The sequence below is a fragment of the Heteronotia binoei genome, chromosome 9 (assembly GCF_032191835.1).
Source record: "Heteronotia binoei isolate CCM8104 ecotype False Entrance Well chromosome 9, APGP_CSIRO_Hbin_v1, whole genome shotgun sequence".
Lineage (NCBI taxonomy): Eukaryota > Metazoa > Chordata > Lepidosauria > Squamata > Gekkonidae > Heteronotia > Heteronotia binoei.
In genome coordinates this window covers 124,346,725-124,363,577 of record NC_083231.1, presented here as the reverse complement: position 1 = coordinate 124,363,577, position 16,853 = coordinate 124,346,725, and the positions used below count along the sequence as shown (strand labels likewise).

The 16,853-nt window shown below is 48.3% G+C and overlaps 1 protein-coding gene across 1 annotated transcript in view; it reads right to left on the bottom strand.

The window, feature by feature from the left end:
• DYSF (dysferlin) overlaps positions 1-16,853 on the bottom strand; it is a 301,818-nt gene that overhangs the window by 220,602 nt on the left and 64,363 nt on the right. Inside the window, exons 12-19 of the mRNA XM_060247222.1 lie at positions 14,269-14,395; positions 12,142-12,245; positions 10,051-10,119; positions 9,711-9,754; positions 8,903-8,985; positions 7,284-7,325; positions 1,753-1,868; positions 14-127 (exon numbers count right to left, since the gene is read on the bottom strand). Of these exons, the coding sequence (XP_060103205.1) occupies positions 14-127; positions 1,753-1,868; positions 7,284-7,325; positions 8,903-8,985; positions 9,711-9,754; positions 10,051-10,119; positions 12,142-12,245; positions 14,269-14,395 (699 nt within the window). The remainder of the gene's footprint in view (positions 1-13; positions 128-1,752; positions 1,869-7,283; positions 7,326-8,902; positions 8,986-9,710; positions 9,755-10,050; positions 10,120-12,141; positions 12,246-14,268; positions 14,396-16,853) is intronic.

Genomic DNA, 16,853 nt, shown 5'->3' with positions numbered 1-16,853 from the left:
GGCGGCCCGTTACCTCCACCAGCAGAATGTCATCGGCTGGGATGTCCTCCACTTTCTGCTCCACGTGGTCCACCAACTTGGTCTCCAGCTCCACCAGCAACCGCCCCCGATAGGCCACGCCCTCTCCCTTTGGGACAATGAGAGCAGACGGCTCTGTCAGAGGACCCTGTGCGCATTACATGCTTTGGGGTGGGCGGTGTCTGTAAACTTCAGAGCAGTGTTTGTCCATAGCCCATGCCTCCTCCAACAAACCAAGTTTTGAACAAAAGCTGCAAATGCCATGCACACTATGCCTAAACAGACGTCAGTTATGTTTAAAACAACTGCAGAAGGCTAAATTTTGACAAGAACTCCACAGATATGATGGCAGGGGCAGTCTAGCCAGTTTGGTGTAGTGGTGAAGTGCGCGAACTCTTATCTGGGAGAACCGGGTTGGATTCCCCACTCCTCCACCTGCAGCTGCTGGAATGGCCTTGGGTCAGTCATAGCTCTCACAGAGGTTGTATATGAAAGGGCAGCTTCTGGGAGAGTTCTCTCAGCCCCACCCACCTCATAGGGTGTCTGTTGTGGGGGGGGGGGAACATAAAGGAGATTGTGAGCCGCTCTGAGACTGAGAGTATAGGGCGGGATATAAATCCAATATCATCTTCTTCTTCTGAAAGATCTCAAGGAACACTCAACACCCACAAATGCTCATTTATCATCCCTTTTGCTCCAGGGCTCCTGGAGGTTTTTGCTCTCTTCTGGGAATGGAGCAGGGTTGGTTAGTTAGTTAGTTAGTTAGTTATTGGATTTCTATCCCGCCCTCCCCGCCGAAGCAGGCTCAGGGCGGCTCACAACAGTAAAAGCATTTACAGGCTAAACATTAACTAATTAAAATCTTACAATAAGACAATTAAAACATTTTTAAAACAGTTTGGTGCTAATCATAATAATACATTCCAGTAATTTCACTCTTCTTGAGTACCCTCATATGTGGCTATCCATTAAAAGCAAGTTGAAATAAAGCTGAAATAAAGGTATGTGTGGTGGCGTTGTATGTGGGGTGGGGGAGGTACTTGTGAATTCCCTGCCTTGTGCACGGGGTTGGACTAGATGACCCTGGAGGTCCCTTCCAACTCTATGGTTCTATGATATGATTCCATGTATCCCCCAGGGAGCTGAGGCAGCATACCAGGTTGTTTCCTCAGAGCTGTGCTTCCCCCCCACACACACACAAACACACACACAGTCAATGCTTCATCTCCTCCAAAGTTAACCCGAGGGCTTCATGGCAGAGGGAGGATTTGAACCCCAGCCTACCAAGTCCTAATCCAACACTCTCAACCACTGCACACATTCCCCCTCCCCCAATCTTTCACTCTGCCTCACTAGCTCTGAACTTGGTGCCTTCCAAAGAGGAAGACATGCACGTGGATGTCTACTTGTCACAAGGAAAACAAGGCCAGGATGGACCAGCTGGAAGAACTCTTGGAGAAAAGAGACACACTTTGAATTGTGCCCCCAAACAGCACAGATCTGGCAATCAAAGAGAAGAGTGCCTCACGGATAACACAAAGGCCTTTGAAGGACCTATCAGGCATCTGAGAAACATCCCTCAGACCTGTGAGGCCACTGCATTCTCCTGGAAACTTCGCAGCCTCGCGATAGTTTACCATCTGACCGCAGACCATCTCTCTCAAGGTGATGGGAATCAGCAACGCTCAGAGAACAGCATTGGTCAGTCCCCTTGGCCCCAAACAGCCACTTCACCTTGCCCATGTTGAGCTCTTCATAGGGGTCTGGGAATCCTGTGAATTCTCTCGGGCTGCCGTACAGGTTTATGAAACATGGCCCAAAGGTTGGCAAGAAGCCCAACCCGTCGTCCACTGGAAGGAACACCAGAGAGAGAGAGAGAGAGAGAGAGCGTGTTATCTCGAGAGACTATGGAGGTAGTTTATCCACACACAAGCAGGAAATCCATGCAAGGCTCTCTTATGGTCCCCAACAGATCTTCCCAGTAGCTCTACATTCTAAGGTTTGTGGGGCTGCCTAAAATTCTAAGGTGTGATAGCTGGGGAACTGCTCTTTGTTTGGTTGACTGCTCTTTGTTTGGTTGACTGCCTTAAGGGTGAAAGAGATTGAGAGTGATTGCTGCTGATCGAGAGTGATTGCTGAGGAGTGCCCTGCTCCACCTCTTTGCATTTTAAGCTGCGCCTTGCCAAAGGCTGAGCACATCTCACAGAGGTCTGGGAGGAGCAGAGCAGCTCTGATAGCTGAGACAGCTGGAGAAATTGCTGAGAATTTCTGAGTTTTGAAGGACTACATTCTAAGGTTTGTGGGGCTGCCTAAAATTCTAAGGTGTGATAGCTGGGGAACTGCTCTTTGTTTGGTTGACTGCTCTTTGTTTGGTTGACTGCCTTAAGGGTGAAAGAGATTGAGAGTGATTGCTGCTGATTGAGAGTGATTGCTGAGGAGTGCCCTGCTCCACCTCTTTGCATTTTAAGCTGCGCCTTGCCAAAGGCGCGAGCCTTTGGCGCGAGCCGAAGGGCGAGAGCTAAAGGGCTCTTGGCCTGTGGCTCTTCGCCTAGGGGCTCTCTAAGGAGCAGGAACCCAGATCCCTGGCTTCCTTGTTCTCCAAATAAGGTAAGTTCCCAATAAGGTAAGTTTAGGTAAGTTGACCCGCCAGAAGGGGAGCCACTTAAACAGCATTTAAAGAGGACTGTATATTTTAATATATATATATATATATATATACAATGAAGATAGAATGCCAGCAGGGGGTTGGGGGCTTTCCAGTGTTTTGCACTGAGTGTCACATGTATGACTATCTGCCCAAAGGACAGAAGTCTTGGGTGTGTGCTCGATGCAAGGAGCTCCTGGTCCTCAGGGAACGAGTTCGTACCCTTGAGGCCGAGGTGACTGCCCTGGAGAAGCAGAGACGGTCAGTTAGGCACTTGGGGAAGACTCTCGGGGGCGTATTAGATGAGCCCCACTCTGAACGTAGCAGCCCCGTTGCTGCCAGAGAGCGTGAGGGTCGAGAGGGAACAGGGCACCGTGCTGAGGATAAGGGGAATGCGCCCTCAGAAGGGACCTCTTCTTCGGTCGGTGAGCGGGAATCCTTTCGCGCCAAGGAACCATCCCTGAGCAGGGGGAGAGGGGGGGTATTGGTAGTTGGTGATTCGATCATTAGGCAAGTAGACAGCCGGGTGGCGAAACCGCGTACTGACCGTATGGTGACTTGCCTGCCTGGTGCGAAGGTAGCGGACATTACGCGTGTAGTAGATAGACTGATAGACAGTGCTGGGGAGGAGCCTGTGGTCGTGGTGCATGTTGGCACCAACGATGTGGGGAAATGCAGTCGTGAGGTCCTGGAGGAAAAATTTAGGCTGCTAGGCGGGAGACTTAAGGCCAGGACCTCCAAGGTAGCCTTCTCGGAAGTGCTACCTGTTCCACGTGCAGGGCAGGAGAGACAGGCACAAATTAGAAGTCTCAATGTGTGGATGAGACGATGGTGTAAGGAGGAAGAGTTTAAGTTTGTTAGGCACTGGGATGCTTTCTGGAACAAGCGGGAGCTGTACAAAAGAGACGGTCTCCACTTGTCCCCGGATGGAACCAGGCTGCTGGCGCTTAAAATCAAAAAGGTGGCAGAGCAGTTTTTAAACTAAATCTTGGGGGAAAGCCGACAGGAGATGAAATGTCTCTGGTTCGGGAGGACTCGTCTCAAAGAGATGAAGGGTTAGCTGCTATTTTTCTACCGGGTAACGGACCGGAGTTGTCCACTGTGAAGGTGACAAACAATATGGACTGTCTGCCAGTGTCTCGAGGCGGCAGGAGGAAGGTGGCGGGCCTAGCTCGCCTGGGAAATTATAGATGTTTGTATGCAAATGCTAGAAGTGTTCAAAGTAAAATTGGTGAATTGGAATGTTTAGTGCTGGGAGAAAACATAGACATTGTGGGAATTTCAGAAACTTGGTGGAATGAGGAGAATCAGTGGGACACGGTGATTCCTGGATATAAGCTATATCGGAAGGATAGGGAGGGAAGGGTTGGAGGTGGGGTGGCTCTGTATGTCAGAGAGGATATACGGTCCAGTAAGGCTGAGATCAGAGAATTAGATTCACTTTTAGAAATGCTTTGGGTTGAAATAGAGGGCCCAAAAGGAAATTTAACTATGGGAGTTTGTTATCGCCCACCAAATCAAAAGAGAGAGGACGATTATAATATGATGGAAGGCTTAAAGATAGCGGCTAAACGTAAAAACTGTGTTGTAATAGGTGATTTTAACTACCCGCAGATTGATTGGGTCAATATGTGTTCTGGTCGAGAGAAAGAGATTGAGTTTCTTGATGCTCTCAATGACTGTGCTATGGAGCAGATGGTCTCAGAACCTACCAGGGGTGGGGCGATCCTGGATTTGGTCCTAAGTAATGCCCAAGACTTGGTGAGAGATGTAAAAGTGATTGCGCCGCTTGGGAGCAGTGACCATAATGTTATTGATTTCACCGTTTGTATAAATAGGGAGTTGTCCAAAAAGACCACCACAACCACGTTTAACTTTAAAAGGGGTAAATACACTGAGATGAGGAGGCATGTGAGGAAGAAACTGAAAGGAAAGGTACATACGGTCAAAACCCTTGAGAAAGCTTGGACGCTATTTAAAACTATAATCCTAGAAGCTCAGATAAAATACATACCACAAGTTAGGAAAGGCACAAACAGGCATAAGAAAAGGCCTGCGTGGTTAACAAATAAAGTAATGGAAGCTGTAAAAGGTAAGAAGGACTCCTTTAAGCGGTGGAAAACCAGTCCAAGTGAGATTAGTAAAAGGGAACACAGGCTGTGGCAAATCAAATGCAAGACTGTGATCAGGCAGGCAAAAAGGGACTATGAGGAGCATATTGCAAAAAACATAAAGACCAACAATAAAACTTTCTTCAAATATATTAGAAGTAGGAAACCAGCCAGGGAGGCAGTGGGGCCCTTGGATGACCATGGGGTAAAAGGATTACTGAAGGAGGATAGGGAAATGGCTGAAAAGCTAAATGAATTTTTTGCCTCCGTCTTCACTGTAGAAGACGAGAACTTTTTGCCCGCCCCAGAACCACTAATTTTGGAAGGGGTGTTGAAAGACCTGAGTCAGATTGAGGTGACAAATGAGGAGGTCCTACAACTGATAGACAAATTAAAAACTAATAAGTCACCGGGTCCGGATGGCATACATCCGAGAGTTCTGAAGGAACTCAAAGTTGAACTTGTGGATCTTCTAACAAAAATCTGTAATCTTTCATTGAAATCTGCCTCCATTCCTGAGGACTGGAAGGTAGCAAATGTCACCCCCATCTTTAAAAAAGGTTCCAGAGGAGATCCGGGAAACTACAGGCCAGTCAGTCTGACTTCAATACCGGGAAAGTTGGTAGAAACCATTATCAAGGACAGAATGAGTAGGCACATTGATGAACACGGGTTATTGAGGAAGACTCAGCATGGGTTCTGCAAGGGAAGATCTTGCCTCACTAACCTGTTGCATTTCTTTGAGGGGGTGAACAAACATGTGGACAAAGGAGACCCGATAGATGTTGTTTACCTTGACTTCCAGAAAGCTTTTGATAAAGTTCCTCATCAAAGGCTCCTTAGAAAGCTTGAGAATCATGGAGTAAAAGGACAGGTCCTCTTGTGGATCAAAAACTGGCTGAGTAATAGGAAGCAGAGAGTGAGTATAAATGGGCAGTCTTCGCAGTGGAGGACGGTAAGCAGTGGAGTGCCGCAGGGCTCGGTACTGGGTCCCATGCTTTTTAACTTGTTCATAAATGATTTAGAGTTCGGAGTGAGCAGTGAAGTGGCCAAGTTTGCGGATGACACTAAATTGTTCAGGGTGGTGAGAACCAGAGAGGATTGTGAGGAACTCCAAAGGGATCTGTTGAGGCTGGGTGAGTGGGCGTCAACGTGGCAGATGCGGTTCAATGTGGCCAAGTGCAAAGTAATGCACATTGGGGCTAAGAATCCCAGCTACAAATACAAGTTGATGGGGTGTGAACTGGCAGAGACTGATCAAGAGAGAGATCTTGGGGTCATGATAGATGACTCACTGAAAGTGTCAAGACAGTGTGCGTTTGCAATAAAAAAGGCCAATGCCATGCTGGGAATTATTAGGAAGGGAATTGAAAACAAATCAGCCAGTATCATAATGCCCCTGTATAAATCGATGGTGCGGTCTCATTTGGAGTACTGTGTGCAGTTCTGGTCGCCGCACCTCAGAAAGGATATTATAGCTTTAGAGAAGGTGCAGAGAAGGGCAACTAGAATGATTAAAGGGCTGGAGCACTTTCCCTATGAAGAAAGGTTGAAACGCTTGGGACTCTTTAGCTTGGAGAAACGTCGACTGCGGGGTGACATGATAGAGGTTTACAAGATAATGCATGGAATGGAGAAAGTAGAGAAAGAAGTACTTTTCTCCCTTTCTCACAATACAAGAACTCGTGGGCATTCGATGAAATTGCTGAGCAGACAGGTTAAGACGGATAAAAGGAAGTACTTCTTCACCCAAAGGGTGATTAACATGTGGAATTCACTGCCACAGGAGGTGGTGGCGGCCACAAGTATAGCCACCTTCAAGAGGGGTTTAGATAAAAATATGGAGCACAGGTCCATCAGTGGCTATTAGCCACAGTGTATGGAGCACAGGTCCACCAGTGGCTATTAGCCACAGTGTATGTGTGTATATAACATTTTTTGCCACTGTGTGACACAGAGTGTTGGACTTGATGGGCCGTTGGCCTGATCCAACATGGCTTCTCTTATGTTCTTATGTTCTCTCCCAAAACCCCAAAGTCCATTCAGATGTCTCAGGGCACACACACACCCCAAACTGGTCCCAAAATTAAGCAGCCCAAAGTGCTGGAGAAGCAAATCTCAGAGAGTTCCTCATTTCCCCTTCCTTTGCCCCTTCCTCTCCTTTCCACCTGCCTCCCTCCCTCCCTCGCATGCAAACAAAGACTCAAAGACCCAGCTAAGAAAAAGCGCCCTGCAAGAACTGGATCCGTTTCATCAGTGAATCCCATGCACCAATCATCCATCCGGAGATGTCCCCCCCTCTCCCCGGAACACGCATGCAAGGGGCGCAGACAAGGAGGTGGGGGGAAGTCCACTCTCCCAGCAGATCATTGGGACAAGGCAGCCGTCAGCCACACACTAGTCTCCCATTCTTAACAGGCACCAAATAATAGTGCTGGGAAGAGGGGAAGGAGTTATCGATGTGGGGGGGGGGGTGTGAGGAGGAGAGTGCGGCATGCCAAGGAACCTACTGTGGCTTGCTTTGGGAAGCTTCGAATGGGCAGGGGACTCATCTGAGGCACAAAGAAACAGGAGGAAGAGTTAAAGGAGGAAGCCGAGGTCTCCAGGGTCAGCCCAGCTTGGAGACAGCACAGGAGAAGAGAAGAGCTCTAGGACAAGGGCCAGAGGGTAAAAAGAAAGACCTGACTTCTAGGGACAGGTTAAAATGGATAAAAGGGAGTACTTCTTCACCCAAAGGGTGATTAACATGTGGAATTCACTGCCACAGGAGGTGGTGGCGGCCACAAGCATGGCCACCTTCAAGAGGGGTTTAGATAAAAATATGGAGCAGAGGTCCATCAGTGGCTATTAGCCACAGTGTGTGTGTGTATGTGTATGTATATGTGTATATATAAAAATAAATTTTTTTGGCCACTGTGTGACACAGAGTGTTGGACTGGATGGGCCATTGGCCTGATCCAACATGGCTTCTCTTACGTTCTTATGAGGCGTTAGACCTTGTGCTCCAAGACAGGACCGACTCACTCACATGCAGGATTCCCTTTAAACCAGGAAAGGCCAAATTTGCTTAATGTAAGAGCCACGCAGAGTAAGCGTCAGGTGTTTGAGAGCCACAAAAATGAAGGTCAGAGGTTTGAGAGCAGCAAGACAAAGAGGAGGGAAGGAAAAAATAGATGGGGGAGGGAGGGCAATGGGTCAAGCAGAGGGGGGGGAAAATGCAGCTGCAGGAATCCCCTGAAATGAATCCATCAGTCAAAGAAACACCTAAATCCATAACTTTGGTGTTAGAAACAAGGTGAAGAGAGAGACAGACAGATAGACAGAGAGAGGCAAACAGACAGAGACAGACAGAGACAGACAGACAGACAGAGAGACAGACAGAGACAGACAGACAGACAGAGAGACAGAGAGAGAGAGAGACAGAAACAGAAAGACAGACAGAGACAGACAGAGAGAGAGAGATAGACAGACAGAGAGAGACAGAGACAGACAGAGGCAAACAGACAGAGAGAGAGACAGAGACAGAGAGAGAGGCAAACAGACAGACAGAGGCAAACAGACAGAGAGAGAGACAGACAGAGAGAGACTCTAAACCACATTGTTGCCATGCCTAGGGTGCCAGCTCCCTCTTGGAGAAATTGCCAGAGATTTGGTGGTGAAGTATGGGGAGGGTGGGGCTTTGTGAAGCAGAAGGATCCCACCAGAGTCGAATGCCACAGAGTCCACCCTGCAGAGCAGCCATTTACTTCAGGGAACTGATCTGTGGCATAAGATGATCCTGTTGTAATTCCAGGAGATCTCCAGGCCTCGCCTGGAGCTTGGCAACCCTAATGGCAGCAGGGACCAGCAGTTCATTACAGACAGGTGGGGCTGGCAGCATGCCCCGCCCCCCCCCCCCCCCCCGAGAAGCAGCCAGTGCTTGTAAAGTTTTCGGGGTGGGGGATTAAAAGGGAGGGAAGGCGGTTGCCCTCCTTGCCCTGACCCCAGTAAAACTTCCTGCTCGGGCTTTTCCAAGGGTCTCAGAAACAAACCCTTGCTGGCCTCAGACACCACCATCACCCCCCCTCCCCTCTGGTATTGCCCCCCTCAGCCGCGCTTCTGAGGTCCCAAGGCCTCATGACAGCAATACCTTCCAGCTCCCCTCCTGGGGCCGAGATCTGTGACATGCGCAGGTAGCTGGTGCCGACAACGTCATTGTGAGTGACGCGGTCCCTGAAAGGAAAACAGGATTTTTAATTGAAACGTCTGAAATTCCTGCACTGCCAACCATGAAGACAGCCTCAGGTGGGGGGGCCGGGCTGGCCTGAAGCAGAACGCAGCTTGGATCCAGCAGCACCTTTAAGAGCAAAACAATTTTATTCAAAAGGTGAGGTTTGGGGTGCTTGCCTGCACACTTCTTCAGATGCTTCCAGAAACTAGTCTGAAGAAGGGAGCTTGCACACGAAAGCTTCTGCCCGGAATAAAACTCCGTTGATCAATTTCAAGTAAGAGTAAAGTGAAAGCAGCGGTGGAATTCTAGCAGGAGCTCCTCTGCATATTAGGCCACACCCCTCCTGATGTAGCCAATCCTCCAAGAGCTTACAAGGCTCTTTTTTGTAAGCTCTTGGAGGATTGGCTACATCAGGGGGGTATGGCCAGGGATGGAATTCTAGCAGGAGCTCCTTTGCATATTAGGCCACACCCCTCCTGATGTAGCCAATCCTCCAAGAGCTTACAAGGCTCTTTTTTTTTGTAAGCTCTTGGAGGATTGGCTACATCAGGAGGGGTGTGGCCTAATATGCAAAGGAGCTCCTGCTAGAATTCCACCCTTGAGTAAAAGTAAGAGTTGTTCAATGGTGGAATCTCTCCTCCTAGGACAGCCCAAACCAGGACAGATTGTCCTTCAAGTCCTGCTTTGCTTTCATCTTCTCACACTGGCGACTGTATCCCAAACTCACCAGTCCATGACCCGGATCCTCATCTTCTCACACATGGAAGGAAACTAGGAAGAGGAGAAGACAAGAAAAGGTCATGAAGTGGCCTTAGGTTGAACCAGACCCTTGGCCATTCAAGGTCAGTACTGTCAACACAGACCAGCAGGGAGTGACCCTCCAGGGTCTAAGGTGGAAGTCTTTCACACCACCTCCTGCTGGTCCGTCTGACTGGAGATGCTGGGGATTGAACCCGGGATCTTCTGCATACCAAGCAGAGGCTCTTCCACAGAGCCACAGTGGGAGCAGCTCAGAGCACAGAACTGATAGAGGAGCCTCCAAAGGAAGGTACACCCACTTTGCTCACCATGGCTGGGAGGGTGATGCTTTGATTCCACTGGGGGTTGGCCGTCTTCTCCAGGACCTTGCTACAGAGCTGAAGAAGAAGAAGAGTGTAGATTTATACCCCACCCTTCAGAGACTCAGAGTCCTATATCTCCTATATCTTCTCCCCCCCATCAGACACCCTGTGAGTTGGGTGGAGCTGAGAGGGCTCTCACAGCAGCTGCCCTTTCAAGGACAACTCCTATGAAAGCTATGGCTGACCCAAGGCCATTCCGGCAGCTGCAAGTGGAGGAGTGGGGAATCCAACCCGGTTCTGCCAGATAAGAGAGCTCTGGCTAACCCAAGGCCATTCCAGCAGCTGCAAGTGGAGGAGTGGGGAATCAAACCTGGTTCTTCCAGATAAGAGAGCTCTGGCTGACCCAAGGCCATCCCAGCAGCTGCAAGTGGAGGAGTGGGGAATCCAACCTGGTTCTCCCAGATAAGAGAGCTCTTGGTGACCCAAGGCCATTCCAGCAATTGCAAGTGGAGGAGTGGGGAATCCAACTCCGTTCTCCCAAAGAAGAGTCCGCACACTTAACCACTACACCAAACTGGCTCTCCAGGGAAGAAGAAGAAGAGAAGGCACAGCATCAAGACATCCGCTTCATCATTCAGTCACTCCTCAGGAGGACACAAGGAGGAGACACAAAATCGGGAGGAAGGTTCAGAAGTCAGCGGCGCTGGGCATGCTGAAGGCCCATGCAAAAGGACCTTGTTGCCTCTCACAAGAAGAGGTTTAACTGGCAGGGCCACAAGGGAGTTCAGGGGCACTTTAGGCAATATGTCCAGAAAACGTATTTCCTACAACAGTACAAGCTGCCACAGCCAGAAAAGGTGGAGTTAAGGTATTTTGAAACACAAATATTAGGTCTTGTTGTATAGCAAATGACATGTGCCTTCAACCCCTGCAGTACTGATACATAGAATTGGAAAGGACCCCCCAGGGTCATCTACTCCAACCTCCAGCACAATGCAGGAAACTCACAGACCCCTCCCCCTAAATTCACAGGATCAGCATTGCTGTCAGATGGCCATCTAGCCTCTGTTTAAAAACCTCCAAGGAAGGAGAGGCCACCACCTCCCAAGGAGGAAGTCTGTTCCACCGAGGAACTGCTCTAACAGTCAGGAAGTTCTTCCTAATAGAATCCTAGAGTTGGAAGGGACCTCCAGGGTCATCTAGTCCAACCCCCTGCACAACGCAGGAAACTCACAAAGACTTCTCCCTAAATTCACAGGATCTTCATCGCTGTCAGATGGCCATCTAGCCTCTGTTTCAAAACCTCCAAGGAAGGAGAGCCCACCACCTCCCGAGGAGGAAGCCCGTTCCACTGAGGAACCACTCTAACTGGTCAGGAAGTTCTTCCTAATGTTGAGCTGGAAACTCTTCTGATTTAATTTCAACCTGTTGGTTCTGGTCCTGCCTTCTGGGGCCACACATGTTTTTAAAACCCAGCTATCTTCAGCAGAGCACCCAAGAACATCTGTTGTTGATCCACCCAGCCTGGGATTGTCCCTTCTGAGCAGCTGCAGTTCTCCAAGATCTGAGACCTCTCCAGTCCCTTTTTGAACTAGAGGCCCTAGGATTGGAACGTGGGAACTTCTGCATGCATGACAGCTGCTCTATCCAGTTTGGTGTAGTGGTTAAGTGTGTGGACTCTTATCTGGGAGAACCGGGTTTGATTCCCCACTCCTCCACTTGCACCTGCTGGAATGGCCTTGGGTTAGCCATAGCCCTGGCAGAGGTTGTCCTTGAAAGGGCAGCTGCTGTAAGAGCTCTCTTAGCCCCACCCACCTCACAGGGTGTCTGTTGTGGGGGAAGAAGGTAAAGGAGATTGTGAGCCGCTCTGAGACTCTTCGGAGTTGAGGGCGGGATATAAATCCAATATCATCATCATCATCATCATCATCATCATCATCATCATCATCATCATCATCATCCCATCAGAGCCTCTTGCCATATGTCAGAAGCCAAACCACCAATTGAGGACACCCTTGGACCAATTCCCCAACCTTTGTGAATGAGACAAGGGCTTTCTGTCCTCCCCCCACTTTTCCCAAAGGAGATCCGGCTTACCGTTTTGCCAGCAAAGGTGACCTCCACAAAAGGATCCACCAAGTTCTTCTTATTGCTGTCGAACCCAAAGATCTGCCTGACACCGTCCAAGATGGCGTCATCCACTGGGAAGGAATAGAAATCAGAGGGAGGTCAAGCAATGGCTATCTGTGGAGGAGAAGCTACAGGAAACCCTTGGGCTCCTTCTTCCTTGAGTCCCTTCTTCAAATCTGGAAGAGGCTTACCCTCAACACTTCTAGCATGGTGATAAAAAAAATGGAACTTGCAGGAAACTGAACTAAGGAGCTAAGAAAACAGATTTTGAGTCCAGTGGCTCCTTTAAGACCAACAAAAGTGTATTCAAAGTATGAGCTTTTGTGTGCCAGCACGTTTCCTCAGACACACAGAAATGGAAGCTAATGTTTAATATCTATGTAGCAGGGGTGGCCAAGGGTAGCTCTCCAGATGTTTTTTGTCTACAACTCCCATCGGCCCCAGCCATTGGCCATGCTGGCTGGGGCTGATGGGAGTTGTAGGCAAAAAACATTGGCCACCCCTGCTATATAGGCCTCAAAGTAGGAGCTTTTGTGTGCCAGCATGCTTCCTCAGACACACAGAAATGGAAGCTAATGTTTAATATCTATATAGGCCTCTACATAGGTGTACAGCGAATTAGCATACAACTTAATTAAGAAGTTTTGACATATGCAAAGGCTATATACAAGATAAGGGGGGGAGCAATAACTGAAGCTAAACGCTGATCCTCAGTGGTCATGGGTTCTGTTCCCTTTTTTTATCAAGAAGAAGAAGCAGCAGAAGAAGAAGATGATGATATTAGATTTATATCCCACCCTCCACTCCAAATCTCAGAGCGGCTCACAATCTCCTTTATCTCCCCCCCCCCCACAACAAACACCCTGTGATGTGCATGGGGCTGAGAGGACTCTCACAGCAGCTGCCCTTTCAAGTACAACCTCTGCCGGAGCTAGGGCCGACCCAAGGCCATTCCAGCAGGTGCAATGGAGGATGGGGGAATCAAAGAAGACGATGACAAAAACTGCAGATTTATACCCTGCCCTTCTCTCTGATTTAGAGACTCAGAACGGCTTACAATCTCCTTTAACTTCTCCCCCCACAACAGACACCCTGTGAGGTGGGTAGGGCTGAGAGGGCTCTCCCAGCAGCTGCCTTTTCAACTCCTACAAGAGCTATGGCTAACCCAAGGCCATTCCAGCAGGTGCATGTGGAGGAGTCAAACCCAGTTCTCCCAGAGAAGAGTCCGCACTTAACCACTACACCAAACTTGCTTTTAAATTTAATTTGTCACTGGCATAATTTTTTCTTGCCTTGAAATTTGGGCTGCTGTTATTTTTGCATTGATGTTTATTGAAAGGATTTTTGTGCCATCTTTCCACCCAATCAGGGTCTCCAGGGAGGGACAGGTAAAAACATTTAAACAACTGAAGAAAACAGAGAAAGGTCTTTCTTTCCCTATCACCTCCTGCCTGGCCCTTTTAACTAGAGATGCCAGGGATTGAACCTGGGACCTTCCGCATGCCAAGCAGAGGCTCTGCCCCTGAGCTATGGCCCTTCTCCATTAGTCTCCAGGGTCTCAGGCTGAGGTCTTTCCCATCACCTCCTGCCTGGCCCTTTTAACTGGTGATGCCGGGGATTGAACCTGGGACCTTCCGCACGCCAAGCAGAGGCTCTGCCACTGGGCCACAGCCCTTGGTTGGCCTCTGCAGGGTCGGTCCATTCAAGTACTGACCCTGCCTAGCATCTGTGATCTCACGAATTGAAGCTACAAACCTACGCAGCCTTCCTGCTAGGAGTTTACTTTTTTGCATAACAAGGAGAAAAGTCCTTTTGCGACTGATGCTTTGCACGAATGTATCCTCCTGTGCCGTAGCAGACACAGAAGTAGGTGACGTTCTTCCGCAGCCAATCCAGAGGGCCTTGCCCACCCTTTAAAGAAGAATTGCAGATTTTTATCCCGCCCTTCACTCTGAATCAGAGACTCAGAGCAGCTTACAATCTCCTTCATCTTCTTCCCCCACACCCTGTGAGGTGGGTGGGGCTGAGAGAGCTTGGCTGGGTTCCCGAAATTTTGCCCTGTGCCCCTCCATCCTCCCCCTCCAAAATACTCACTCTGGGGCAGGTCTTCGGCTCTATAGATCCGGAGGGAGAAATGGGCCCCTCGGAGGCACACACCAGTCGGCCGGAGAATGTTGCCTTCGATGTCTTCCTTCTCTTCAGCACCTTCCTTTTTCTCCATCTGCAAATTGGGTGGAAAAGGCAACAGTTGGGGACTCCCATGCAGTTTCTTGGGGCTCAAGCAAAGCATCATGCCCTGGGAGATACAGGGGTGCCACAAGGCCAGCCAGGGGCAGTACACCCCATCCCCTCCCCCCAGACATCAGCCATATTTGAACAGGGGAATCAACAATAAGGGATCACAGTTGATAAGACAGACAATCAAAGTGTCAAGCATGCTATTTCTATATGTTGTTTCTATATGTGTTTAGCAGACAGGCTAGAGACGAAGTAGAGCCTCACCATTGCCTTTCCCCCCCCTTTCCTACTCCCCCTTCTCTTTCCTTCAATGGGTGCATAATAAATCCAGGATGTTTAGAGTAACCTTGTGTTAACGGTGTAGAATGCCTCTCCCCCAGATTCACACAGCCAGGTCTTATCGGTTCCCAGAGAATGTGTGAGAATGGGAGATGTTTTTATTAGCTGACATTCCTTAGCCATAACAGAGATACTAGTGAGTAGTCTTTGAACCTACAACTGAATTTACATCTCTGTGTTGTTCTTTTGACGTTATCTGTAACCCTGCCTTTTGAAGTCTGCCTATAAATTACTATTCAATACTACGTATGTCATTACTTCCAAGGAGTCCGTCCCTGGAGCAAGCTATGGAGTTTTTACAATAAAGCAACTTTTGATTAACCAACAAAAGCTTGATTATTGAGAAATATCGACGCTTGACAGAAAGAAACAAATACTGTGATGTACTGGCTAACAATGTTTAATAAAACCACTAAAAAACCTTTTAAATATCTTTTTATACTTCACTAGAAATATCCATTCACGTAACAATATTATCACAGAGGTCCATTCTCACATTCCAATATTACTCAAAAGGTCCTATGAGCACTCAGATATAGGTTCATTTCGTCAATGGAGTTCCTCAGGAGTAATCCTTCCTGTATTTCTTCCAGGTTACCAGCCTCTTGCAACAACCCAATGTTAATGCTCTTCCGCAGCATACACTTAAATGGCTTTGAGCTAATTTGCTGCCAAAAGAATGGCTTGCTCAAAATTAAGAATGTATAAGAGAGTATAAGAGCAATTGGCCATCTATAAGAACAGCTTGCTTCTAACCTAGCGACGGTGATCCATGCGACGGTCACCTCACGACTGGACTACTGTAACGCCCTCTACATGGGGCTGCCTCTGTGCTGGACCCGGAAATTACAACTAGTGCAGAACGCGGCGGCCAGGCTGCTGCTTGGTCTCCCAAGATGGGAACATGTACGGCCGGGGCTATGCGAGCTGCACTGGTTGCCGATTGTATACCGGGTCCAGTACAAAGTGCTGGTTATTTCCTTTAAAGCCCTATATGGCCGAGGACCGGCCTACCTGAAGGACCGCCTCTCCCCGTACGAGCCCCAGAGAGCACTGAGGTCAGTAGGAAAAAACAGACTGACTACCCCTGGGCCAAGAGAAGTTAAACTACAGAACACCCGCTCACGGGCCTTCTCGGCTGCGGCCCCATACCTCTGGAACCAACTTCCAGAGGAGGTGCGGGCCCTGCGGAACCTTGATCAGTTCCGCAGGGCCTGCAAGACCACTCTTTTTAAATTAGCTTTTATGAACAGCTGAAGTACAATTCTACAACGAAGAAAATCCGCCATTAGCACTAACTAGAATAGCGTCAGTGATAATGTTATAGTTTGTTTTAATTAATGTTCTACTGGTTTTTAAGGTTAAGTTAATGCTTAATTTAATGTTCTTAATGTAATGGTTTTAATTAATGCACCATTGGTTACTATGTTGTTTATTAATGTTTATTTATTAATGTACCATTGGTCACTGTGTTGTTAGCCGCCCTGAGCCTGCTTCGGCGGGGGAGGGCGGGGTACAAATAAAATTTATTATTATTATTATTATTATTATTATTATTATTATTATTATTATTAATAAGAGTATTGCAGAGAACTATTGGCCAGCAAACTCCAGAAGGCTTGTGCATCTGGTTAAATGAATAAGTTTCGACTGGCTTAAGCTCCTAATAGAAATATATGCACTTAAATGTCACTGAGTGGATGAGAAAACTTAAGACAGAAGATGTTGCAGAAGAGCATTAACACTGAGTTGTTACAAGAGGCTGGTAACCCTGGAAGAAATACAGGAAGGATTACTCCTGAGGAAGTCCATTGACGAAATGAGCCTATATCCAGGTGCTCATAGGACCATTCTTGTAATATTGGAATGTGAGAATGGACCTCCGCGATAATATTGTTACGTGAATGGATATTTCTAGTGAAGTATAAAAAGATACTTAAAAGGTTTTTAAATGGTTTTATTAAACACTGTTAGCCAGTCTCAGACAGGGGTCTCAGCGCGCCCGTCACCCATGAGAGCCACTGTGGCCCAGTGGTTAGAGCTCCAGGGGGATGTCTCTCAGCTGGATGAGTGAGGAACCATGGGGCAAACGAAGTTCAGTG